General features: G+C 47.4%; 1 protein-coding gene across 5 annotated transcripts in view; it reads left to right on the forward strand.

Annotated features, from left to right (window-relative positions):
• Window positions 1–10,686: 10,686 nt before the first annotated feature.
• KDM2A (lysine demethylase 2A) overlaps window positions 10,687–26,892 on the forward strand; it is a 79,862-nt gene continuing 63,656 nt past the window's right edge. Inside the window, exons 1-4 of one of the 5 annotated variants that reach the window (XM_074954553.1) lie at window positions 10,728–10,789; window positions 11,598–11,625; window positions 13,480–13,614; window positions 14,889–14,993. In XM_074954553.1, the coding sequence (XP_074810654.1) occupies window positions 14,952–14,993 (42 nt within the window). In that variant the 5' untranslated portion in view covers window positions 10,728–10,789; window positions 11,598–11,625; window positions 13,480–13,614; window positions 14,889–14,951. Of the gene's footprint in view, window positions 10,790–11,597; window positions 11,626–13,479; window positions 13,615–13,726; window positions 13,745–14,394; window positions 14,434–14,888; window positions 14,994–26,892 lie in introns of those variants that run through there. The other 4 variants (XM_074954548.1, XM_074954549.1, XM_074954552.1 and 1 more) reach the window with 4 other exon arrangements.

Raw genomic sequence — 26,892 nt, forward strand, 5'->3', positions numbered from 1 at the left:
CCACCTCCATACTCCTCCTGGGGACACCCCAGTGTCCTGCACCCATCCCAGGGCCATCTCTGCCCTCCAGCATCTCCATGGGCATCGGGTCCCACGCAGCAGGGACTGACAGGGCAGATCTTGCCCTCCTCGCAGCATGCATCACCAGGGATGAATGATGCCACAGGAAGGGCAAATACCTCCCCCATAGTCTGACACAGAATGAGACCAGAGTGGAGAAGGAGCCACATTCCAGCTCACATGATTCACTCCCTCAGCTCTGTAACAGATCACGAGTTCATGTCCAATAGCCCTAATTCCTCCCAGATTTGCCTGGCTCCATCTGGCAACTACCAGCCCACGCAGCTCCTAATAGCACAGCCTGGCTCCTGCACGACTCCCACCACTGTGACCCACAGTGGCCCCATCCATGTCCACTGACCAATTCCCTGAACCCATCCACAAGACTCCACAGCCAAAAGTCTCTGCAGGGCATAAGCCCGAGGAGGGACTGTGGTGTTGTCTTTGTTCTATGTTTGTACAGCACCTCGCAAAGTAAGGTCCTGGACCATGGCTGGGGCTCCTGGATGCTGCGATAATACTCCTAGTTAGTATTTATGAGGTGTAACAGATGAGGCTGAGCAAAGGGCCGAGGGTGAGGCTCCCTCTCCCGTCTGGAAGATCTGAGTAAGGGAACACCCATCAAAGACCCCTTGGTGTGAGAGATGGGAAGGACCAACTAGACCACCCAGCATATCGACACGAAGCCAGGGCAGCATTGTTCCCTACAGGACATTTCCCATGGTCTTGGCCAATCATGTTCAATGCCATTGGGGCTCCCATCACCTCCCCCGGTGGCCAATCCCATGGCCTAAGTCATCCCACCTCCTGGACTATCTCCTCGCTCCCCTTGTCCCTCACTCAGGTTCCATCCTAGGACTCCAGTTATTCTCCTGTTTGTGAAACTACGCTCCTTCCTCCTTGGGGGGGGGGGGGTTAACCCATCAGAGATCCTGTGTCACCACTACCCTTCATTGCTCCATCCCTAAGTTAGCTAGATCCTCCTAAATCAGCCACCTGAGCTTTTGTCTGAGCAGCTCCCAGTGTGCTGATCTCACTCTGGTGATGTGGTACCCAGAGCTCAGCACAACAGGACAGAACCCCAACTGGAGTAAATTGGCATCACTCCATTGACTCCAGTAGTGCTGCACCCATTTACACCAGCTGGGGATCTATGGACTCCAATGGAGTAATGTCAAATTTACACCAGCTGGGAATTTAGCCCCCTTGCAGCTCCAGCTGATTTGGACCAGCTGGGGATCTGGCTCATTGATTCCAATGGAGTTGGGTTGATTTACACCATTTGGGGATCTGGTTCTACTGACTCCAACAGAGCTAAAACCAGTTTACACCCACTGGGTACCTGGCCTCCTTGATTCCAATGGAGTGATGCTGATCAGCCCCATGGGGCCGGGGGAGGCTGGCATACATACTAGTTGTAGGGAAAGGGATGAACCATCCCATTGGGGATTAACTGAGTGAACCACAAGATTGACACAAAGGTGCCTTGGCAAAAGGTCCCCTGATCTTTGCAAGTAACTCTTGCCTCAGACCTGGTAAACTCACTACATCAAACATATCTTGCCAGGCATTTATCCATAAACAGTAACATGGAAGGTAGCTACAGAAAGCTCGTGATTTATCAAGACTCCTAATCATTGCAAGTAGTTGTTACAGGTAATAATTTAAGAAACATAACTATGTTGAAAGTATGCTTTATAGACTCAGAGTAGAAGATAGTCTCCCAGGGATAGTATGTCTGCTTGAATGGGTTATCACCAGGAGTTGTCATGCCTCCCTCATTAGCTGGTGATGTAATGCAAGGCTCAATTGTCTAGCCTTGCTCCATCCCCAGATTATCAATAGAAAACTATCAGAGACCACTGCAAATATCTGAAAACACAGAGATAAAAGAGACAGTACAACGGACAAGGAGTCACCCTAGCTATGAAGGGACAAACAATTGTTTTGGTATGTGACAAAGTGGGAATTTTCTGTAATATTTTATGAGCCCCTCTATGAGCTTCAGTTTCCCCTGTGTTGCACTGTTAGCCATTGGAGGGGTGGAAAGGACTGTTTGCTCTCAGGGCAGGCCACAACACACAAGTATGAATGTCACCTAACTGTCTGAGGCTGGATGGGTTTGTGAGTTGGTGTCAGTGCAATGGTGCCCCCTCTGGCCAGATTAGGGCATAACAGCTGAACTCAGCCTGGCAGGCAATGGCGCTGGAACCCTTTTAACAGTGGGGGGGGCTGAAAGCCAGCCCCCTTATCCCTGTCCACACCCCTCCCCCAGCTGGGACCAGGAGCAGTGCCATGTCTCTGGAACAGGGGGACCTAGACAGGGATAAGGGGGCAAAGGCTGGGGTGGGCACAGTGCCAGTAGCAGAGCCCCAGCCACGGGGACAGCAGAGCCCCAGCCACGGGGCCAGCAGCAGCTAAGCAAAAACACAGGCTGAAGAACAAAAGACTAAGAACTGAGGAGGTGGGGGTGTTAAAGGTTGGCTGCTGGAGAAAGTCAGGGGCTGTCACCTGGGAATTGACCAAGAGGTCAGACGGACAGAGACAAAAACTAAACAATGGGGTTGTGATGTTCCCCAGGGTACAATCTGGCCTGTTGAACAGCTGTATCCCCTCAATTCTCCAACCTGGGGTGCCTTTTACACTGCTTTGCTGTGAGAGCAGCCACTCCCAGACTGCTCACTCACAACCTCCAGGATGTAAATTACTCCCAGTTGAGTTATATGAGTGCTGTAAGCCAGCTGCTCCTGAATTATATTGCAGAGTGACACCAGAAAATTCTTAGTCCCAGATTTGTTCCCACAAATGTGCATCTTGTACTGCCCAACACCCTCCTGGACAATACAAGCTCATAGAAAGTCTGTCATTTCATTAATAGAAAATGATATGCACAAACTCCATTATCTCAAGTGGAGGTTCCCAAACACTTCAATCCAAACACACACTGGTTCAGTGAAACAAATTTATTAACTACAGAAAGATAGATTTTAAGTGATTACAAGTGATGAGGCATAAAAGTCAGAACTGGTTACAAAGAAATAAAAGGTAAAATGCAAACTAATACCTAACTTAATAAGCTAAGTGAATTTAAAGCAAAAAGATTTCTCTCACCATATGCTTACAGCAGTCTGGGTGGATTTTTCAGCCAGGACCCTTCCCCTAGTTCAATGATGCTTCTTTTGTCTTTCAAACATTGTTGATGCCATGAGTACAGATGAGGGGAGAGGTGATTTGCGGCCTCTGTTCCTCATTTTTATATCCTTTCCTCCTCTCTGAGACTCCTCTCCAGCTGGGGTTCAGGAGACAGCCAGTCTGTTAACTAGGAGACAACCAGGCTGTTCCATTGCCAAGATGTAAATTTCTCATTCACACTCTTCTTCCTGCCAAAGAATGGCCGTTTAACTCGGTGGTAGACCATTTGATTTTGTTGATACCTGGCTGAGGCATCAGTTTGCCTTTTGTCTATGAGGAACTGGTTTGAGCTGCTTCCCCAGCCTTGGAACATGTCTTATACAGAAGAATTTTATAACTTACCTTAACAACGTTACACATTTTACCATGACAATAATGTTCAGCAGATTATGAGTTTTCAAGTGATACCTCACAAGGCATACTTTGTACAAGATTTATCATAGTTTTGTAAAAGTGGTGGACATAAGAGTACAGTCTGTCACAGAGATTCACTACAGCTTGGCTGGGGCCATGGGTTAGCCAGAATGGACTTGGGTTGGGATTTAACCTTTCTTTCTCTGTGCTCACCTAAGACTTCCTATGCTGTATTGCAGCTGACTAATAAATCCAACTGTTTTCACAACGCTATGTGAATGTCACTACAAATACTTGCAAAGGTGCATTAATGCCTGAAGAGTGGCCAAGTCCTACCAGGAGTCTGTCTCAGTTGGACCCACTGGACAGAGCTCACAGTGCGAAGCAGGAGAGCTGAAGCCTCAGAGATTCAGTCTCAGGAGGTCGTGAGGCTGTATGGCCTGCCCTGAAGGAAGAGTGAGACCCCTTGGCATATCAAAGGGCTTCCTCCAAGAGACTACCCCAAAGCTGAGGTTGTAGCACCGATCCTGTGGCTCCATGACACAGTATAACACAGAGTGGGGAGAGGCCCCTTGGATCCCTTCCTAGAGGATACATGTGGTAGAGGAGGCTCTGTTCATGAATGTTGGGATCCTGGTTCTTGTGAAGCCAGCCAGCTCTGCAACAGATTAAACTTTGGGGAAGAAACCTACTTTATTAGCTGGGAAAGGGAACTATTAATTGTAGCCCTAGTTTGCTTTTTGTTTGGCTTTGTAACGAGTTGTTTCCACCACTCTCTCTTGTTTCTAGTTGAATCTTTATTAGTTCTGAAATAAACTTTCTTTCGTTTTATTGTAAGTGCTTACAAGTACTGTCTGTTATACACCAGGGGTGATTTAAGGTTAAACTGGGGGTACCCTGCTACTTTGGGGGCAGAGGATCTGGGATTTCTGCGAGTAGCCAGTGTCAGGGGATGGATATTGCAGGGGAATGCTTCAAAGGGCTTCAGGGATTGAGGTGCACCTATTACTAACCTGCAGGGCAAAGACAGGGTTGGCATAGCCCAGAGGAGAGTGCTTGAGTGGCTAACAGGCCAGTGGTGGTAGGCAGCTAACACCCAGCCACCACGGGCAGAGCTTCCTCTTGCAGAGGCAGGAAGTAACCAGATGACTCACAGTCCTGGGTACCCCAAGAACAGTCACAGAGGCAGCATCTGACCTTCACTGCCCCACCCCTCAAATCCCACAGGGGGCGGCATTTCACCATCACTGCCCACCCGCAACAGCCCACAGGGAGTGGAGTCTCACTGTATGTCCGGGCACATTGTGGCACCGCTGCATAGTGTGTCCCATGAGCCATCAGCTGCCTCTGCATGGAGAAGCCAGACATGTGGGAATGCTTTTTCCCTTGTAGTAGGGGACCGAGGCTTCGCCCTCCTCTTCACTGGTGATGAGACAGGAAGCTCCCTGAGGAGCTTTCCCTGGGTCTCCCCCTGTTGCTCCCTCTGGTTCAGCCCCACCAATAGTGGCAAAAGTGGGAGCTCTGGTGTGGTGCAAGAACTGGCCTCTGCTGGCACTTTTAAGATCTGTAGCTCATAGAGTGTGTCTACACTGCATAAAGAGGTGTATTGCTAATTCAGTTAGCTAACCCAGGTTACAATAGCACTGAAGACGTGGCAGTCATTGGAACCAAGGGGTACAGTGGATTCTCCATCACTGGCAATTGTTAAATCAAGAATGGATCTTTTCCTGAAAGATCGACTCTAGTGCAGACAGGAATGATTACTAGGAAGTCCTATGACCTGTGTTACACAGGGGATCGGCCTGCATGATCACAAAGGGCCCTTCTGGCCTTGGAATCTATGAACTGAGCTTTTAACTCGGGTTAATAGTGCAAGTTAAAGCCTGCAGGGGAGCCTGAGGCTAAGCCAAGTTAAAAGCCAAGTTGCCGCGTCTTCACTGCTATTTTCACCCAGGTTAAGATCAAACCTTTTTTTAGCAGTACAGACATACCCATACTCTGAGCCAGGCTAGATGATAGTAAATGCTGCTGATTTGTCTCCCCAGCCTGAGCAGGATTGACACCATGTCCAAATCTGGATCAGATTTGCTTTCTCAGGGCTTCCTTTATTACTCAGATGCAAAACAAAGCTATTCCCTGCTCAGAGCAGGTTGCAGGAACTCAGAGACCTTTTGCTTGTGTCTCTTCTCCTCTGCTCCAGCCCCAGCTCCAGAAAGCCATTGGTTTCCCATAGTTCCCCTTCCCAACAGCCATGCTTGTACGATGAACCTGCTAAGCAGGAAACTACAGTTCCCATCCCACCCTGACCCCACTGCACATCCCCTTCCCCTGTCTAGGCTGAGTATAATAATGACACTGGTTTTTAGAATCACTTCATCACTCTCACCTGGGAGATAGCTGATGGGTAACAGGTGAGGCTGGGCCCAGCTCCCCTTAATGGGCCAACCACCCTGTGAGAGGTCATTATTCCATCAGTGACCACCTGAGGACCTGTCCACATTGGGGGCTGCCATTGTTGCTGCCAGTCATAGAGCAGGACCCGTGGGAGGAGTTACAGGAAAACCTAGCCCCACAACCACCCTCCCCACAAGGCTAGGAGGTCCCGTACTCAGGAGCCATTTTATGCTCCCTGTGGCAATCCAAGCTCGCTCACTCACTAGCTCAGCATTGAGGGCCCCGTGCCCCAAGGGGAGCCCCACCACCTAGCTCTGCCTCCCCCACACCCTGTGTGATCCCCGCCCCCAGTGACGACAGCACTAGAGCTCAGGGGCTGGGATGAGGTGACTTTGTGCTGCCCATAGCCCTGATGCATAGGCTGCCTCACCCTCTGCCATTCCCACACAGAGCCTGGGTCCTGGGTATCCTGGGCTTGCAGGATGTGCCCTGGGTCTGGCCCCCCTCAGAACTCCTCTGTGGCTCGCAGGGAGCTCTTTCCTGATGCCTCACAGAGCTCATGGTGGCTGGATCAATCTTGCGCTTAGCAGATGATCCAACCACTGGCTGTAGAGATTCCCCCCACAGAGTAGGAGCAGGAGATGATGCTGCACGTTCAGCAGGGTGATGGATGTTCTACCCCTCACAGCTGCTGCTCCCATGGGCAGCAGGATGCTGTGGGGAGTTAATCACCCTGGGCGATGGAACAACGGCCCAAAAGGACATTCTGGGGCAGCTGGCAGCAAGAGCTTCATGTGGCTGGGAGTTGGCTCTCAGGGCTCTTGCCACCTCCCCCCCCCCGCCCCCTGAGATCTAGCCTTAAAGTGCTGTTCTGCTCTATAGCCCTATTCTCTGTTGTGATCCAGCCCCTGTACGGCAGGGGACGTGGTGAAAGCAGGTGGAGACAGCCCCCAGGGAATAACCCACTGGCAGAGGGCCTCCCTGAGCAGCACAGAGCCAGCACCAGGTCTTGATACTGATCCCCCTGTTCACCTCTAGCATCTCAGCCCAGGGGGAGCTCCTATATTCCAGCTATTCGCTGCTTCCCATGGCCCGATCTGCCCCCTTCCCTCCCATTTTAGTGCTCAGAGGAGAATTGGGGGCTTCGTGGGCTTCATTTATCGCAGCTCACTAGCTCAGAGACAAACTACATGCCAAATTTAGAAGCAAAATGAAGCTGCTTTCCCTAACCACCTACCAGCCCTACAGTCACCACCTGAGGTCCAGGAGGCTCCTTCCCTCTCAAGCAGCAGCCAGAATGAAGAGTTTGCAGTGGGCCGCAAGCAGGTTCATGGTTCTGCTAGCAATGCTCAAGGCAGACAGCAATCCAGCTCTCTCTCCTGTCGCTGTGCTGGCTCTGCAGGGACAGCAGCAGGAAAGCAGTCAAACCTGGCTGTAACTAGCTCTGACTCCAATACCCATAGGGAACAGGTTGAGGGAGGAACAAGGGATACCTACACCTACACGCTGTGACTGTACTTGCTTCCTTCTTCTAGAGCAGTGTTATTATATGTAACTACAGTAGTGCCTAAAGGCTCCTGACCAAGATCTGGGCCCATTGTGCCGGGCACTGCACAGACCCCTGACTGACATCTGGGCCCATTGTTCCAGGCACTGCACAGACCCCTGACATCTGGGCCCATTGTGCTGGGCACTGCACAGAGCCCTGACTGACATCTAGGCCCCATTGCTCTGACCACTAAACTCCCCTCCCCTCCCAGAGCCAGGGCTAGAACCCAGAAGACCAGCCTCCAGCCCCTCCTGCTCTAACCCAACTAGACCTTACGCCCCACCCAGAGCTTGTAAAAATAAAACATCAAACCCAGGAATCCTGACTCCCAGTCACGCAGTTTGAAGATTAAACAGACTTTGCTCATTAATTAATAATAACTTATTAATAATAATAATTATTAATAATAATAATAATAACTAATCATAGTGGATAGCCCTTTCCTCCCCAATCAGAATGGAAACCAGTTGTTCCCAAACAGACTGATAGAGAAAACTGCATCTAAAGAGGAGAAAACTCATTCTCAGGAGGAGCTACAAGATACAGTGAAAGGGCAATAGCTGCAGACTGGAAGGAAGATTTAGGGACTTGTGTTTTGCCGATAACCTAATGGTCCCTTCTGGCACTAAACTCCATGACTGTATGAATGCAGGTAGATACAATGCTATGGTTTGGCAGGATGGAGCTCAGAACAAGTTTGCAGTTTGGAAGTGGGAAATATTTCACTGTTATCAGTGTGTTTGGACAGGAAGTTGTCATTGCTGCCAGACCCCAGGTACCCCCATTCTTGCCATTCATAAAGGCAGCAGAGGGGGATTCACTATCCTTGCAGGCCAGGGGAGAAGTAGAGCAGAAATATCCAGCAATGCAGATCCCACAATCCATAGATAGGAAGAACCACCCCTATTGCTTTTCATATGGGTTTGTTTTCACTGGATTTTTGTACCTTAATTGCCAATTAACTAAAGGTACTGAGCCCATTTGTAGCTGCTAGTGTGAACACTCTCCACCCTTTTGTTCCAGGCTAAAAATGGTCAGGCCCAGATCATCAAAGGCATTTAGGGTCCTACCTTCTGTTGAAATTAATGTAAGTTGGGAGCATAGATTCACAAAGGGACTCAGGTCATGTCTACACTATGGGTGCTGTAGCGCCATAGTGTAGACACTTCCTACATCGACAGAAGGGGTTTTTCCATCCCTGTAGGAATTCCACCTCCCTAGGAGACAGGAGCTAGGAGGCTGGAAACATTCTTCTGTCCAGTAGCTGTGTATACATTGGGGATGAGGTTGGCATAGCTACAGTACTCAGGGGTGCAGATTTTTCACACCCCTGAGCACTGTAGTTATGTCAACCTAACTTTTAAGTGTGGACAGACACTTAGAAAGTCACAGGAACAACGCTGTGATCCACAAAGCCCAAGTGGGGTGCCTAGGCTCCCCGTACGATGAATGGGGAGAAATAAGTGCCTTAGAAAGCAATCTACAAAAGCCACCATGCCAGGCCGGGAGCCATACTGGCAATAAGAAATACACAGTCCAGCCTGCCTCACCTGCCTGGCACAAGCTCAACTCTCGCCTTCTAATCTCCAACACTGAAGCCTGTGGAGCGCCCCAGGATCTGCCCACCTCTTGATGCAGATTTACACCCTTCCACACAGAAGGGGGCTCTGACATTTGGTTCCACATCCCTAGCAGACTCCTTGGCTTGGGGTCTGCATAGCCATCAGGGAATCCAGGCGGCTTGGGGACTCAACCACTTGCTATTTCCTTCCAAGTCAGTTCCCTGATACAGCTTGACCTAGGTACAAACAAAATGTTACAAGGGCTGGAAAATGTCAATGGCACATATTTTAGGGGCGCTGAATTTCAGGGGCACTGTATCTTTGTATAACAACCCCAAATTTGGCTCACTTAGCCTACCCTGGAGCCCTATGAGGCTCGGGCATTTTCAAGACAATCTGAGCAAGCACGTGGATTTTAGGACACTTTGAAAAATCATCTGTTAAACAGCGAGTCTCAGCTTTAGCTAAAGCAGAGCAGTTGCTCTGTTATCTTAAAGAAATCTTCAGGATACCTGCTCTTTTATAGCACTTTTCATCCATAGATCTCAAAGCACTTTACAAAGGAGGTCAGCATCATCCCCCTTTCACAGATGGGGAAACTGAGGCCCAGAGAAACAGCACAATTTGCCCAAGGTCATCCAGCAGGCCAGTGACAGAGCTGGGAATAAAACTCAAGCCCCAGATCAATGCTCTGCTCATGGCCTCTCTGCACCAGTTACACATGGTCATGTTTTCAAGGTTTATTTGCAACAGCTAGAAACTCTAGTTCTGTTATTTTTTCATGAGAGCTGAGATTCTGATGAACAAGAAAGCAGATTGGGAGACGTACTGGTTTCCTGTCCCAGCTCCAACCAGCCCTAGGCAAGGAGTGGGATGGAGAAACTATTCCTACATGGGTGCCTTCAGGGTGTGGGGTTGGAGACACCTGAGAGGGCAGAGGGGATGATACAGCATGACCTCCACGCCAGCATCTGGGGAGGTGGAGAGATACTGTGTTTATCCCCAGAGCTCTAGAGAAAAGGGTCTCAGAGGCGTTCTACTGTGTGTGCCCCCACAACTGTACAGGGAGCGGGTATCTGCACAGACTATACTGTGAGCACCCCAGGTCTGTGTGGGGAGGGGTCTTGGAGGTGATATGCTGTATGTCCCCAGGCCTTTGTAGGGAGGGGTCTCAGGACCACCTACGGTTCTGTGGGAATAGGTCTTTGGGATGGGTATACCCCATGTACTCTCAGAGATCTGTACAAATAGGTAACTGAAGGGTTATAGAGTAGCAGCCATCTTAGTCTGTATTCACAAAAAGAAAACGAGTACTTGTGTCACCTTAGAGACTAACCAATTTATTTGAGCAGACCGGACTTGGACTCGTGGCGTGTCTTTTGCGCATGCGCTAAAGGGTGGTTGCGAGGTTGAGCCAAAGCGCCTGCGCTGGCGTTCTCGACAAGAGGACGTGAGGTTCGTGCGCGTGCGCCACATGGGAATGCCCGTCGCTCTCTGGGTGGCGGGGGAGGGAGGTCGCTGCGCGTGCGTGGCCAGTGGAGCCTGCTTGGAACGGGAGGGAGGAAGCCGCTTGGGAGGAGGTCGCGGCCGCGCAGGCGCAGTGTGGCAGCCGGGCCGATCCTGTGTGTGTGTGTATGTGAGAGTCTGACGGGTTCAAAATGGCGGCGGCTGCTCCTGTGTGAGGAGGGGAAGCGAGTCTGGGCGGGGGGTGGGGATGGCAGCGGGGTGCCGAGCCCGCTGGCGCTGAGACAGAGCCGGGCAGGGCAGTGGGGCGCTGGGGTGAGAGCGGGGGGCTGGGGACTCTTGGCCTTGGGGTGCCGGGTCGGGGGGGGGGAGGCGGCGGCTGGGGGGCGACTTAGGGAGTAGGGAGATGGGATTGGGGGCGAGTTAGGGGAGGGACACCCCCCAGAGTGACTCCCTCATAGCCCTAGGGCACCCCAAGTGCGAACTCCCTTGGGGTGAGTTTAGAGGGGGAGATTTGAGGTGGAGTGATTGAGGGGGTGGGGCAGGAGATTTGAGATGGGTGTGGGGTGAGTTAGAGGGTGGCTTGGGTGGAGATTGGAGGTGGGGTGACTGGGGCTGGGGCAGGGGGTTTGGGGCCGTGGGCTGGGGTGAGTTAGGGGGTGGGTGGAGATTTGAGGTGGGGTGATTTTGGAGGTGGGGGGGCTGGGGTGAGTTGATTTGGGGGTGGGGTGACTTTCCCCTTAGGGGCATTGCCTGTAACTGGCTGAGAGTCTGTTCACTGGGTGTGTGAGGGTTTATTTACGGGGGGATGTCTGTGTGGCTGCTCCCAGCCATGCTGAGAAGGGTGAGTGTTGCAGGCACCCCGAGACCGTCCTGACCCCCTTCTACGAGCAGAGCTGTTTTCCTGGGACTTGCCATCCCTTCTGGATACTAGGATCCTCTGAGCACCCAAGATGAAGACAGCCATGCGTGGGATTTAATTTCTCCTCTCTTTATTTTTCTGAATCTTTTTTCATCCCTAGAAAAGGACAAAGGAGAAGAAGAGACCTGGTGAGAGACTTGATTTTCTTCATATCCCCCTGTTTTTGCCAACAGTGATGAGTCTAGTGACCTCTCCAGTGCCCAGGGTCTCCCCCCTCCTCGACCCCTCTAACTTTATGTAACTCAGTGAACCACGCATTTTATTCTGGCTTCTTAGGAGCAGCCAGTCACTGGCATATCTCTTCTTTGCCTTTCTCCTCAGAGATGAGCTGGGATTTGTATGTGGGGATTGTTTAATCTCTTTATTGCACTGTTCTCATTTGTTTCATGGTTTTAAAAAACATTTTTGAAGAAAGAGAGCAGGGCACTGGGTGGGGGTGGGGAAGAGGTTGGTTTTATCCCTGAGGCAGGGAGAAAGAGTTGATGGGATTTCTTTCCGTCTTGTCTTTTACTACTCTTAAATACAAAACTTTGTAAGGCGTTTTTCCCTGACTCCTGAAGAGGGAGAGTAGGTTAAGACTTCTTGTTATTGACAAGTCATCTGATATCTGTGAAACTTCTGTTTTAATAAGATGTGCAATTTAAAGTGAGTTCTGTGTTACTGAAGGATGCTGGATTGACAGTTCCGCAGAGATTGACATCCTGAATGTGTTCCCAACACAGCCAAACCACGGCAGTAGCCATGCTATCTCCTTTCACTGTCCCAACCAGCTGCCTCTCTGCTCAGGCCTAAGATCACTTCTAAGGATGAGGGGTGGAGAGTTAATTCTGTAGGCCAATATCTGAATTGGCCTTCTCTGATGAGACTGCTGGGGTTGGGGGCCTGTTATACCACAACTACACTATGTAATTTACCATGTGTTGTGGCACTGTTATGATGTACTAGTGCCCTCGTTATTATACCATAGCTTGTCTGTGCACATAAGAAAAAACTGTTTGACTGTTGTTAGACCACGCTCAAGCCATGTAAACTGTCCATAACAGCGGTTCTCAAACTGTGGGTTGGGACCCCAAAGTGGGTTGCAACCCCATTTTAATGGGGTCGCCAATGCTGCCTTAGGCTTGTTGGGCCGAAGCCAGAGTTTGAGCCCCATTGCCCAGGGCTGAAGTGAAGGTCCGAGGGCTTCTGCCCTGGGTAGCAGGGCTCAGGTTACAGGCCCCCTGGGCTTCAGCTTTGGCCCCACTGCCCGGGCTGGTGGAGCTCGGGCTTTGGCCCATCCTGGGTGGTGGGGCTTGGGCGGGCTTAGGCTTTGGTCCTCTCTTCTGGTGTCATGTAGTAATTTTTGTTGTCAGAAGGGGGTCGTGGTGCAAGGAAGTTTGAGAACTCCTGCTCTATAATAAACTTTAAGTCACTGGTGGTAGCAGTGGCGGAAGTGTTAATATAAACAGGGCACTGGCACTTTAACCATTGTGTTGTCTGATCTTGCTCATAATGGGTAGATATGACTTGATGGTGAAAACACCAGTTGCTGCTTGAGCTCTTTTTATGCTATCACTCCTATTGCTACCAACCATGGGAGATTTCCCCAAACAGCCTAGGAAAGACAAGGCCATAAAGATTGGGCTCTTTAACTTAGTTATAATATAGCATTATCTTGTCCACATAAAAAAGATCAAACAATATTATATCAGAGCACCTCCATGTGATAATAGCGCTACAGTGGGGCAAATTCTGAGCTGTCGAATCTGTCCCCACTGGTCACACTTAGGGTGACCAGATAGCAAGTGTAAAAAATCGGGACAGTGGGTAGGGGGTAATAGGTGCCTATATAAGAAAAAGCCTCCAAAATTGGGACTCTCCCTATAAAATCAGGACATCTGGTCACTCTAGTCATGCTACCTGCAAGTATGTTGAACTACTGTTAGAAGAGTTTCTGCGCATTTTCCCTGACAAACATCCATGTGGATTTGTTGTTGTTGAAGGGTAGTGGGGGAGCTGCAGAGAACCACATTACAAACTATCAAGAGGAGGAGTCTACAGCATGATTTAGGAGACATGCTTCTCGGAGAGACACATCTGATTCTCTAAGAAAACCGTGCTACAACCCTGCTGCCACTGTATGTTTAAGTATACATTTGAAGCCAGCATGGTTCTGATCCCAAAGTGGAATGGCTTACTGATGACTCTAATGTGGAGGCATCTCCCTGAACTGAGAATACGAACTCACTTCACGTAGACCAGAAAATGGTAATGACTCCAGATTACTAGTCACCTGGAACCAAGCTAGAACCCCAAGGAGTTAATGGAGAAAGGAGAACATAAGAATGGCCACGCTGGGTCAGACCAGTGGTCCATTTATCCTTCTAAATGACAGTGGCCAGTGCCAGCTGCTTCAGAAGGAATGAACAGAGCAGAGCAAATTTCAAGTGATCCATCCTCTGTCATCCAGTTCCAGCTTCTGGAAGTTGGAGGTTTATGGATACTCGGAGTATGGGGTTGTGTCCCTGGCCATCTTGACTAATAGCCATCGATGGACCTAGCCTCCATGAACTTTTCTAATTCTTTTCTGAGCCCAGTTATACTACTTTCCTTCACAACATCCCCTTGTAATGAGTTCCACAGGTTGACCGTGTGTTGTGAGAAGAAATACTTCCTTTTGTTTTGAACCTGCTGCCTATTTCATCAGGTGACCCCTAGTTTTTGTTTTATGAAGGAGTAAATATTAGCTTTCTCCACACCATGATTTTATAGACCATGAATATATCCCCACTTTGTTGTCTCTTTTCTAAGATGAGCTGTGCTAGTCTTTTTAATGTCTCCTTTTATGGAAGCTGTTCCATACACCTAATAATTGTTGTTGCCCTTCTTTTTCCTTTTTTCCAGTTCTAATACAGTTTTTTGAGATGCAGTGACCAGAACTGCGTGCAGTATTTAAGGTGTGGGCATACCATGGATTTATATAGTGGCATTATGATATCATCTGTTTTAGTATATATCTCTTTCGTAATAGTTCCTAATATGTTAACTTTTTTTATTGCTGCTGCATATTGAGTGGGTGTTTTCAGAGAACTATCCATGATGACTCCAAGATCTTTCTAAAGTAGTAACAGCTAATTTATACCCCATCATTTTGCATGTATAGTTGGGATTGTTTTCCAACATTCATTACTTTGCACTTATCCGCATTGAATTTCACTTCCCATTTTGTTGCCCAGTCACCCAGTTCAGTGAGATCCCTTTGTAACTCTTTTCAGGAGCTAGCCCATTGCTGTTCTGTGGCCTCTGTACATTGTATTGCGCAATGTTACAGTCATGAATGAAGAAATGAAGGCTTAAGGAGAGTTTCTAATATCTGTGTGCAATCTTTCACTATTTCATTTTGGTTACTAAGGAGGAAGAGGAGGAAGACAGTAGCCCCGGAGTGTCCTTCTCACTCTCTTCAGAAGAGTCAGAGATGGAGCCTGAGGAAGAGAGGATCCGTTACAGCCAAAGATTGGTCAGTATTCACTTTTTACCCATCAAACTCTCACTGTTAGTCTCTTTATTTGCCTTTCAACCCCCAAAAAACTCCCTGGCTTTATAGTGGGAGCAGGCTCGTTACCACCCCATGTAGCAATGAGACTAGCATCTCCAGCTTATCCACTGAAACATATAACCACTTAGGTGGGCAGTCAATCATATCATTTGATGCCTCCAATTCACATCATACAAGTGTGTCTTATTGTGGGGGAACGTTATAACCGTGGTTGTTACCAGCCCAATACATGGCCCGGACGATTGGAAAAAGGCAAATATAGTGCCCATATTTTAAAAAGGGAAGAAGTAGAACCCAGGGAACTACAGCCCAGTCAACCTCACTTCAGTCCCCAGCAAAATCATGGAGCAGGTCCTCAAGGAATCCATTCTGAAGCACTGGGAGGAGAGGAATGTGATCAGGAACAGTCAACATGGATTCACCAAGGGCAAGTCATGCCTGACCAACCTCATTGCCTTGTATGATGAGATAACTGGCTCTGTGGATATGGGGAAAGTGGTGGATATATCTTGACTTTAGCAAAGCTTTTGATACGGTCTCCCACAGTATTCTTGCCAGCAAGTTAAAAAAATATGGATTGGATGAATGGACTATAAGGTGGTTAGAAACCTGGCTAGATTGTCGGGCTCAACGGGTAGTGATCAATGGTTCTGTCTAGTTGGCAGCCAGTATCAATTCCCCAGGGGTCAGTCCTGGGGCGGGTTTTGTTCAGCATCTTTATTAATGATCTGGATGATGGGATGAATTGTACCCTCAGCAAGTTCACAGATGACACTAAGCTGCGGGAGAGGTAGATATGCTGGAGGGTAGGGATAGGGTCCAGAGTGACCTAGACAAATTGGAGGATTGGGCCACAGGAGATCTGATGAAGTTCAACAAGGACAAGTGCAGAGTCCTGCACTTAGGAAGGAAGAATCCCATGCACCGCTACAGGCTGGGGGCTGACTGGCTAAGCAGCAGTTCTTCAGAAAAGGACCTGGGGATAACAGTGGACGAGAAGCTGGATATGAGTCAGCAGTGTGCCCATGTTACCAAGAAGGCCAACGGCATATTGGGCTGTATAAGTAGGAGCATTGCCAGCAGATCGAGGCAAGTGATCATTCCCCTCTATTCGGCACTGGTGAGGCCACACCTGGAGTATTGTGTCCAGTTTTGGTCCCTTCACTACAGAAGGGATGTGGACAAATTGGAGAGAGTCCAGTGGAGGGCAACGAAAATGATTAGGGGACTGGGGCACATGACTTACGCGGAGAGGCTGAGGGAACTGGGGTTATTTAGTCTACAGAAGAGAAGAGTGAGGGGGGATTTGATAGCAGCCTTCAACTACCTGAAGGGGGGGTTTCAAAGAGGATGGAGCTCGGCTGTTCTCAGTGGTAGCAGATGACAGAACAAGGAGCAATGGTCTCAGGTTGCAGTGGGAGAGGTCTAGGTTGGATATTAGGAAACACTATTTCACTAGGAGCATGGTGAAGCACTGGAATGGGCTCCCTAGGGAGGTGGTGGAATCTCCATCCTTAGAGGTTTTTAAGGCCTGGCTTGACACAGCCTGGCTGGGATGGTGCTGGTCCCGCTTTGAGCAGCGGGTTGGACTAGATGACCTCCTGAGGTTCCAACCCTAATATTCTATGATTCTATGACTATTTAAGCTTCAAAAATGGAAAAGTCACAGGTCAAAGAATATGCTTTCAGACATAAGAAACTGGTATAGTTGTTACTTGTGACAAAACAGGCATCTCTTAGTATTTGGGGCAGATGGGGAGAGGAGGAGTTGGGATGCTGTGTAGCTTAAACTGGGGTGGCATTACATTGGCCCAGATCTGATTTGAGTATACTTTTTAACCTGAGACTGTCAACATTTAAAACACTACAGTAGCACCACTATAGAGCTTCATTGTAGACACTGTACAACAACAGGAGGTGCTTCTCTTGTCACTTAGTTATCCACCTCCTTGAGTCGACAGAAGAATTCTTCTGTCAATTTAGCACTGTCTACACTGGGCTTAGGTTGGCATAGCTACAGTCCTGAAGACATAGCTATGCCGATGTACTTTTTGAGTGTAGACCAGCCCGAAGGAAATCGGCTTTACGCTGAAGTTAGTTTGAACTGGTTGTGTGTCTGTCTTATTTTAGTATTCGCACTCCAGAGGCCAGGTCTACACTAGGAAAGTAGGTCACTATAACTACATAGCTCAGAGGTGTGAAAACCCTTCACCCCTGAGCGACAGATAAATTGACCTAACTCCCAGTATAGAGAATGCTAAATTGATGGGAGAATTCTCCCATCAGCATAGCTCCCACCTCCTGTGCAGGTGGAGTACCTACACTGACAGGAGAATCCCTTCCATTGGTGTTGGTAGCATCTTCTCTGTAGTGCCACAGCAGCACAGCTGCAGCAATGCGTCTGCACTACTGCAGCATTTTAAGTTTAGACCTTCCCTTAGAGAGTCTGAGATTTTATTAATGGTGTCTGTGTCTGGGACAGAGTTCCCATTAAGAGAAAAGAAGAAAAGCTGGTGTTTTTTCATTCCCACTTCTTGGAGAAGTTGTGCTAAGCTGCATGGTCAGCTTGGTCTCTTTGCCCTAACCCTCAGGCTTTTGACTGCTGCAATTAAATCTTTATTCTTTAACTCTTCAAAATAAAATCAGTTGGCATGAAGTCTAGTGAAGTGCTGCACTGATCTCTAGGATTAGGTTTCCCAGAGAGGTCACTTTCCTTGTCATCTAGTCAGTCGCGACTTCTGTGCCTTAAGAGCCTGCAGAGAGCATGCTGGAGAGTTGTAACTAGTGCTCACCTTGTAAGGGTGTGGTAGTAATTGTAATCTGTAGGGTAATTGGTTTTACTCCCACTAAAGAATTTGAGGAAGGAGAAGTTAGTAGGGCCATGTTTCATCTTGACTTAATGATAAAGCTCTAGTTTGAGAACTGTGTATGGCAGGGGATAGTGTTGGTTGCATCTTAAATTTTGTGGATATAATCTTCAGGCTAAACATCTGGTGCAGAAAACATCTTAGTGAAAGACAAATTCTTCATACTTCCAGCCCCTTATGGCTTCCGTGGGAAACTCTGAAGTAACTCCTACAGGTTGTATAGTTAAGTCATTGTTTGCCAGCCATGCCTGTTAAAAATGGCTGTAGTCATCAAACTTAAAATTACCAAGAACTTTGGGTTCTTTTACCTATAGTTGTAGTAGTGTTGATGGTTTAGCACCAATATGAGCTGAATAAACAGCAGTGTTGAAATAAGTTCAGACCACAGGAGAAGGACCATGGTTGGGGATTAGAGCAGAGGACAGAGTCATAGCTTGGTTCTCTATCTGGTTTTGTAGGTCTTCCTGTGGCCTTGGGTAAGTAAGTGTAGCAGGAACCTCAGTGAAAGTTTTGCCAGAAAATCACACCCACAACCAACATAGCTAGGTGAGTAAAAACCCTAGTGTAGATGCAGCTATACCACCAAAATGGCTTATTCTGATAGCGTTAACTGATGTAAACAAAGAGTTATTTTGCCAGCATGAGCTTTCTCCACTGGAGGGGGTGGCTTGTATAGCTCTACTGGTATATCTGCACTGGCAAACCCTTTGTCTCATAGGGAGATCTGTCCCATGGGGGTCATGACGTTTAATTTATTAACGTTTTGTAAATGTCTGCTGCTTTCTTCTCTGTAGTGACTTCGAATTTACCATGCAACCACTTTATTTGGACTTCACTGCCACCCCCTTCCTAATCTCCTCTGCTAAAAGTGATCAGTGGTTGAAGATCTGTTGGGGTTAACTCTGAAGTACCAGCATTAACTATTTAATATCTCGTTGAGATGAATGGGCTGGAAAAGTAATTCTCCTAGCCCAGGGGTTCTCAAACTGGGGGTTGCGACCCTTCAGGGGCTCATGAGGTGTCAGCCCCCTGCATGCCAGGGCTTTGGCTGTGAGCCATGTGTGGAGCTGACAGTCCGAGCCCTTCAGAGCTGGGTGGCCGGAGAGCAGCAGCTGCTGGCCATGCACCCAGCTCTCAGGGCAGCGCTGCCCAGCAGTAAAGGTAGCGTGGTATGGAGGGGAGGGGGAGTCCCTTTTTTGGGCCAGTCATCACAGCCTGATATATTTTCAAAGGGGGTCCGAGCAAAAATAAAGTTTGAGAGCCCATGTACTAGGTAATGCGTTGGGCTGTAGCAGAGTCAAGAAGACTGCACTTCATCAGTTTACATTCTGGTTTTTTCTGTATAGTTATCATGGCTGCAAAGAAGGCTAGAAACTCTTCTAAATGCAAGCTTTGATTCTGAGGAGTCCAAGAGCATGTCTGCTACAGGGACACAGTTACAGTGCTGGAGCGCCATAGTGTAAATGCTTCCTACATTGATGAAAGGGGTTTTTCCGTTGCTGTAGTTAATCCACGTCTCCGGGAATCAGTACCTAGGTCGATGGAAGAACGCTTCTTTAATCTAGCTGTGTCTATAGTGTGAGTAGGTTGACCTAACTACATCACAGGGCAAACAATTTTTCACAGCCCTGAGGGGTGGGGGTAGGTCAACATAAATTGTGCGTCCTGTGCGCTGTAGTTTTCACAACCCTGAGCGGTGTAGTTAAGTCCCTCTAGTTTTTAGGTGTAGACCAGGCCTGAATGTATTTGAGTGAGCAGCATGACACCAATTGGATGTCAAGTCTGTGGGTCAGGCATTTGACCACCGTGGAGACTGAACTTCCCACTTAGCGCCTGCAGGGCTATGCTGGCAGGAATGGTAGTGTGAGTAGGAAGCTCTACCTATGAAGAATGAACTGAGAAATTCATTTTCCTGGGGCTGTCAATCCAATACTTTTCACGCTCAAAGACACCACTTAATTCTGTTTTCATGCAGACATGTACAGATGGACATTGTAGTGAATACAGGAGTTAAGGCTTTCCGGTTAGTCATCTGGCCATTTTGAAGAGTCTGATTTGTCATACTGCATCAGAATACTGGTCCAACTAGTCGAGGATCATGTCTTCAGCAGCAACCAGTATCTGATGCTTCAGACGGAAATTAAAACTCTTTCCATATAGCACTTGGCTACTTGTAGAGTGCTGTACAAGAGGAAGATTCCTCTATGACCAACTTACTGGCTGAAACATGATACTTTATCACCCTTGCATCACTATCTGAGTTCACAGAGCCACAAAGGTGTTTAGTTATCATGTTGTGCCCACTCAGTGTTGTATTTGTCTCTGTGGTCCCTTCTGATAGTGAGTTCTACAGTCTATCCTGGAGAGAAATGGCTCTGTAGTTTGAAAAGTTACTGCCCCTTACTCTTGTGTTATGGAGCCAAGGTATTGTTAGTTCTGGAGATTCTTTTCCTGTCAGTGGAGCATCATTGGTTTCAGTGCACAAGAGCAAAATAATCCCAGCTTCCCAAATCTGTTAGGGTGGATTCAACCAGACTTTTAAATAGTATTGGTATAAAAAAGAATTTCTGTTCTGGCTGATGATTTATAGCAGTGAAAGGGGAATTCAGTGTTCAAGGCCTACTCAATCCTTGTCTTCTCTGATGTCAGTAAGAGCATGGGATGGTAATTGTGGGTAGTTTTAATAGCGTAAAAATGTTCCACTGGAAACACAAGCATTGCCTTTCGTATACTGTCAGTTGCCAAATAGTCATTGGTGGGAGCTATATGCAGTTGGCACTAGAGGGGTGGATTAGAACCAATGTGTGAAAGACTCCATATTTTTAATCCCTTCAGCAATCTAGGGACACCATGGGGGTGGGTGGTGGTGGTGAATATTTGAATCACAGGAATAAGAAATCTCACCCTCTCGTTACTCAGTGGAACTTAAAGCATTATCCATATACACACGAATTAAGACTTGCAAGACCCTTGGGAGAGAAATTAGGGATTGTTTCACTCACCACTGAAATTGTTCCACAACTGTTCAGTAATGAAGTTTAAATTAGGAAATAAAGAGCAATAACATTGTATCTAGTCAAAGCAGTTTGACTAGAATGTAGAGCAATAAAGTGTCATTACCTTAACTGGAAATTCTGCCCGCCACTGGGTCTTTTATGTTGTCAAGTCATCAAGGCAAAGGGTCTTTGTCTCAGACTATCTCTTTGTGTTTGTAAATAGTCAAACACGATGGGTGCCTTGATTGCTGATTGGGGCCTCTGGACCCTACTGTAATGCTTATAATCTGAAAGGCTGCATCTCCCATGATGGCTGTTTTGTCATAGGAGAAAATGCCTCCTATAGAATCGCCGATACTGCTTTCCACCAACTCTCCTCCCACTGACCCTAGGTGTTCTTGGAGGTCTCCCATTTAAGTACTGGCTTGGCCTGACCTCTGACTAGATCCACATGTGAAATTTGCAGATGCTCTGTATGAGAGAAACTCTGTCCCCACCAGCACAAAGTGAGAGCTCTTCCATACGAAGTGTGAACCTGCTTAGACATGTTTGATGTCCGCAGTATGAAAGCTTATGCTCAGATAAATTGGTTAGTCTCTAAGGTGCCACAAGTACTCCTTTTCTTTTTGCGAATACAGACTAACACGGCTGCTACTCTGAAATCAGTATCCCCCCAGGCACTAGTTCAGATATGCTTTACAGTGTGTGGAGTCATAGGATAAGGGAAGGTGCTCAACCACAGTTTCTGACACTGACCTCCATTATGCTGTAGGACGGATCATAGTCTGTGTTTTGGGGAAGCACTCAAGGCAGGGATGAGAGATGGACTTTTCTCTAGGAAAATGCCCTTTGCAGCAGAGTAAAACATACAAGTATAGTATGTTTTATACTTCCTGTTTTTTAGTAGCAGTGAAACTGGCTAGACCATTGTAACTCAGAATGCTATGCTGGGAGTTAGGAGCAGGGGAAAGGGCAAAATCAGTGCACCCCAAAGCACTGCAGCGGGGGTGGGGATGCGGGGGGGGAGCAACAGAAATGGAAGAGTGGGCACATCCCCATCCTCTACAGCAGGGGTTCTCAACCTTTTTCTTTCTGAGGCCCCTCAAACAAAAACTCCACGGCCCACCTGTGCCACAATAACTGTTTTTCTGCATATAAAAGCCAGAGCTGGCGTTAGGGGGTAGCAAGCAGGGCAACTGCCCAGGGCCCCATGCCACAGGGGGCACCGCAAAGCTAAGCTGCTCAGGCTTCCGCTTCAGGTGGCAGGGATCAGGGCCCCAGGCTTCAGTCCCATGCATTGGGACTTAGGCTTTCTGCCCTGGGCCCAGAAAAGCTTACACTGGTCCTGCTTGGCGGAAGCCCCTGAAACCTGCTTGTGGCCCCCCAATGGGTCCCAGACCCCTGGTTGAGAACCACTGTTCTACAGCAATCATAGATATAGGGAATTAAGAGTGGGCAGGGTCTTCCACTCTAAGCCATCTGCAGCTTCTAAATTGATCATACCTAGGCTAGCATCAAAATATAAGCCCCAGTGGTAGGAAGCAAGTAGCCCTTGGCTTCCTAGCAGTGGGGGATGCTGGGATGATCATCAGAATGATTTCTCTGGCTTCTGTTGGCCTTAGGGTCTCTTGTATTGGCCTGTACCAAGTAGTAATAGCTAACAATTGACTTTAGATCTCAAAGTGCTTTACAAAAGAGATCAGTGTCATGTGTAGTAGCACATTCTCTGCTCCTTGAAGTCTTTAAACCATGATCTGAGGACTTCAATAGCTCAGACATAGGTGAGAGGTTTTTTGCAGGAGTGGTGGGTGAAATTCTGTGCCCTGCGCTGTGCAGGAGGTCAGACTAGATGATCATAAGGGTCCCTTCTGACCTAAATATCTATGAATCTAGTCCTGATCCCAGTTATTCAAGTGCTTGCAACTATGGCTGTGTGGGGTGGCAGGGTGGGGGTGGGAGGTGGCTTGGATTGCCAAATGCATGCAGCTGTGGATGCTTGGGGGGGTGAGAGGTGCCAAATATACTTGCATGTGAATCTGGATGGGTTACATTCACCCCATATTCGTATTCTAGGACTGCCTCCCAGTTTGGGAACAGATGCTATGTGAGCACCTACCTTGACAGGCTATACTTTGTTAAATCACCTAAGAGGACCAACTAAAGTGGTTCTCCAGCACACTAGGTGAAACCTTGTGTGGCTGAATGCTCTTCAGCTGTAATGTGATCATAGCTGCTAAACACACCTTACTTTCCTAGTCTAGACAGGACTTGTGAGACTAATCACTTCAACCAACTCACTCCTCCCCTTGGCCTCAAAAAATGGGTTTCAGGCTCACTTCACTAACAATGTGTGGGCAGCAAACTATCTTGTCTTGTAAAGACTCTGCTCATATTTAGCCCCAAACTTAGTTTTTGGACATATTTTTAATGGAACCTAATTTCAGTAGAAATGATTACTTGGAATGCCCTGAAATGTCAGTGGAACAGTTACAGTATGTTAAAAAAGCATTTGCATCCTAAACATTGCAGCCTTGTGCATTTGACATGAATCTGAAGAGAGAAAAAAAGACTAAAATGTGACTCAGTTGTGTTCATTTTCTCTCAGCTGAGACGTGCAGGAGATAATGCTTTAAACAAACATTTAAAAGGCTGATTTGCTCTTTACTATTTAACAGAGCTGTTTTTAAAAACTGACTGTCCCTTTAACATGATTTGTAAGCTGCAATGCTGACTGAGCTGAAGAGACGCAGATGAGCGCTTTCAGATACTAAACAAAGTTTGCAAGTAGCATCAGTGTTTCCTCTTAATGAGCATGAACAGGTTTTATGGGGTTATCCTGCTGGAGGTGGTACTAACTCCTTAGGATACCTGTTCCTCCCCACTGGCTTTTTATTGTTCACTAATCCTTATTTGTTAGTCCCAGCTCTGGGTCTGCAGTTCAGCAGGTGGTCCTTTGGGACAGATACTTCATGTGATCGGGCAGTGGCACTGTGTTTAGAGGAAAAACAAAAGCTCTTACCTCAGTTTGAATTAGGTCATTGTCTGTGCAAACATTTGGGGCAATTGCTCCCTGCCATTGGGGAAAGCTGTTAACACTCCTGATGCACAGACCAGATTTGCTGATTCCAGGGAAGGAGAGGACAAGGATGAGCTTAGTGGAGGGCTCTAAATGGCTAGTATGAACTCTGAAAGTTAATTCAGTGGCCATTGTTGACCTTTCAGTTCATTGGCTTTCAGAATTATGCAGTCATTGTTTTGTTTGGATTTGTAGTTAAATCCTATGATCATATGAAAATGCCCAGAGATACTCATCACTGTGAAAGAGAAGGAAGTTAAGGATCTGAGACACCTGCCATAATCAGTGTTGTATATGTGCAATACTGAGCTCTGCTCTTATTTGTGGTCTCTGGTATATTAATACAGCACTATTAGCCAGTTCTCCCTTCTAGCAGTATAAGAAATTCCATAGTAGGTCAGATCTTTGGTCTAGCTAATGTATTTAACATGTTTATTATGGTAGTGCCTATGGGCAACTCAGTGTAGGGACCCATTGTGCTAGGTATTGTGCATAGAAAGTAGCAGATGGCCCCTGCACTGAAGAGCTTACAATCTAAATGATGATGGGAGAAGGGGTATAACGCGCAAGCAGAGCGTGCAATGTAATGTCAGCAAATGGCAGGTTTTTTCCATGATTATTTTGGGGGTGGGTTTAACTAGAAGGGGGATCATTTCTGTTGATATGAGGCTCGGTTAAAGATATCCCAAAAAACTAACTCTGGGGCTAAAGAAAACAAAAAGGGCAGAGGGGGACAGGGCAGGAGAGAAGAGGATAAGAGGACACTGTGGAGGTGAAGCTGAGGGGAAGAGACTGTGAGGGAGCAGGAGTGGAAAGGTTGGAGCAAACAGCCAATCAGCACAGGACAGAGAAAGTCCAGTGAAAACTGTAGACAGTTCTCTGAAAGTCCAAAGGTCGCTGCTTTGGCTGCTTCTGCCCCTGCTGGCTGGAGTTTCTCCAGCCTCTATTTGCCCATTCTCAATACTTTAGAGAAGGAAGATGGGAATAGGAGACAGGCACCCTAATGCTAAATAGGTTTGAGGGAGAATGAGTTTGAATGGATCAAGAGAATCAGCTGGAGTCAAAAGGTGATGCACATAATGAACAAATGTCGACTGTTGTCGGCCTTTGGGGGGAGCATTCAGAGAATGGCACAAGTATTTGGAAATGGGATATGGAACTTTTTTCTCATGTCTTTCAGTTCCAATATGGCCCAACTTGGTAGTGTCTGAAAGTGGTTACCTCCCACAACTGTTCAATGGTCTGAGACATGAGTCAGTCTTAGTCCAGTTCCTTGTGAAGCAATAGTTATATTGAGAGGAAAGATGGCTGGTTAAGGTACTGGTCTGCAACACCGGAGATCTAGTTCTGTTGATAACTTCTGCCAGAGACCTCTTGTTTGACTATAGGCAAGTTACTGAATTTCTTTGTACCTCAATCTTACCATCTGGAAAATGGGAATACTAATGGATTTGTCCTAAACACCTCTATATGAGGCACTCGCACAATGAGTGTGTCTATAAATGAAACCTAAAACTACCACCACAATTGGGTTCCATCTCAGCAGAGATACCAAGATCTAGATTGTCTTTAGGAACTGAGAGCTCCCTTCACCCTAGACATGCTCTGTCTGATTCATGGTAGAGGTGTAGTTGCAGGGTGGCATGTGTTCACTCATAAGCATGCTTTGATGCTTCCAAGTTTGTATCTGCTCTGTTGATGGAGGTTCCCAGTTTCCTTCCTTGCTGTGGTGGGAAACCTAAACTCTCTGCTCAGGCTGACACCTCTTGTGGAAGCCAATGAGGGAAGCACTTAAGCCATGTCTACATTAAGGCAATTCACATACTGTAATCAAATGAGGGTTTACTCTGGTGTGGCTTAATCCAGGGCATACAGAAAGGATAAAGGTAGGCTCATAGAAATTCCTTTAGGTTGGTGTCTACTCCAGATCTACCTTTTAGCTCTACCCCTGCAACTGTGAACAAGGAAACCTTTGAAAACAGTGGTGGAAAAGGGAGAGGCTCCATAGAAGCCCACAGGCTACCAGCACACATTGCTCATAGCACTTTTGTCAATACTTCAGATGGTTCTGAGAAACTTGGATGAAACCTAGCATGTGACTTGATCATCAAGGAGAGAGGGAGTAATGTGTATAGGCAGCAGAAAAAGATTCTGAGTCCACTTGATTGGATTTCTCTCACCTTCAGCTCTGAAGGTCTCTCTTAGAGAGGACTATACCTGTTCAAATTTTGTGCAGGTGTTCCCTAAAAGAGAACTGAATAAGGGCAGTGTTGGTGCCTTTATGCTCTGCTTGTCTCTGTTGCTGTAGAAACAGTACTTGCAGTAAACAGTGTGAGCTCTCTGTGCAGGGACTCTGAATCTTGGTGGAGACACCAGGAGCTTAACTAAAACAAACTGGATTGAAGTATGGAGTTGTGAAATGTGCTACAGGTTACAGTATGGTAGTAAATAACGGGTGTTGATCCTCCTTCACTCAGTTCTGTCAGACACAGGTTCTTTAAACTGAATAGAAGTTTTACGGAGAGGTGTCTTTCTTTGTTACACATCTGCACAAGTTGTGCACCGGGAAGGATGCAGAATTCAGGCTGTCTCTTCACTGCCAAAATAGGTAGTTGTTATGCTGTTAAAAAACGAACATGTTAGCTATCCCACTATAAAATACTAATGGAGACAAGATGCAGGCAGGTTTTACTGTGACATAGTTAAGCAAGGTCAGTACTAACACTTCACCCAGCTGTATCACAATAAAAACTATCTGTGTCTTATCCCCACTAGGATTTTGCAGCAGGGTAGCTTACGCCCTTTTTTGGTGGTAAAGAGACAGCCAAAAGGGGTATGTCTACACTGCAATTAAACACCTGCAGCTGGCCCAGATCAGCTGACTTGGGCTCTTGAGGCTGTAAAATTTCAGTGTAGAAGTT

Source organism: Natator depressus, chromosome 6, assembly GCF_965152275.1.
Source record: "Natator depressus isolate rNatDep1 chromosome 6, rNatDep2.hap1, whole genome shotgun sequence".
Lineage (NCBI taxonomy): Eukaryota > Metazoa > Chordata > Testudines > Cheloniidae > Natator > Natator depressus.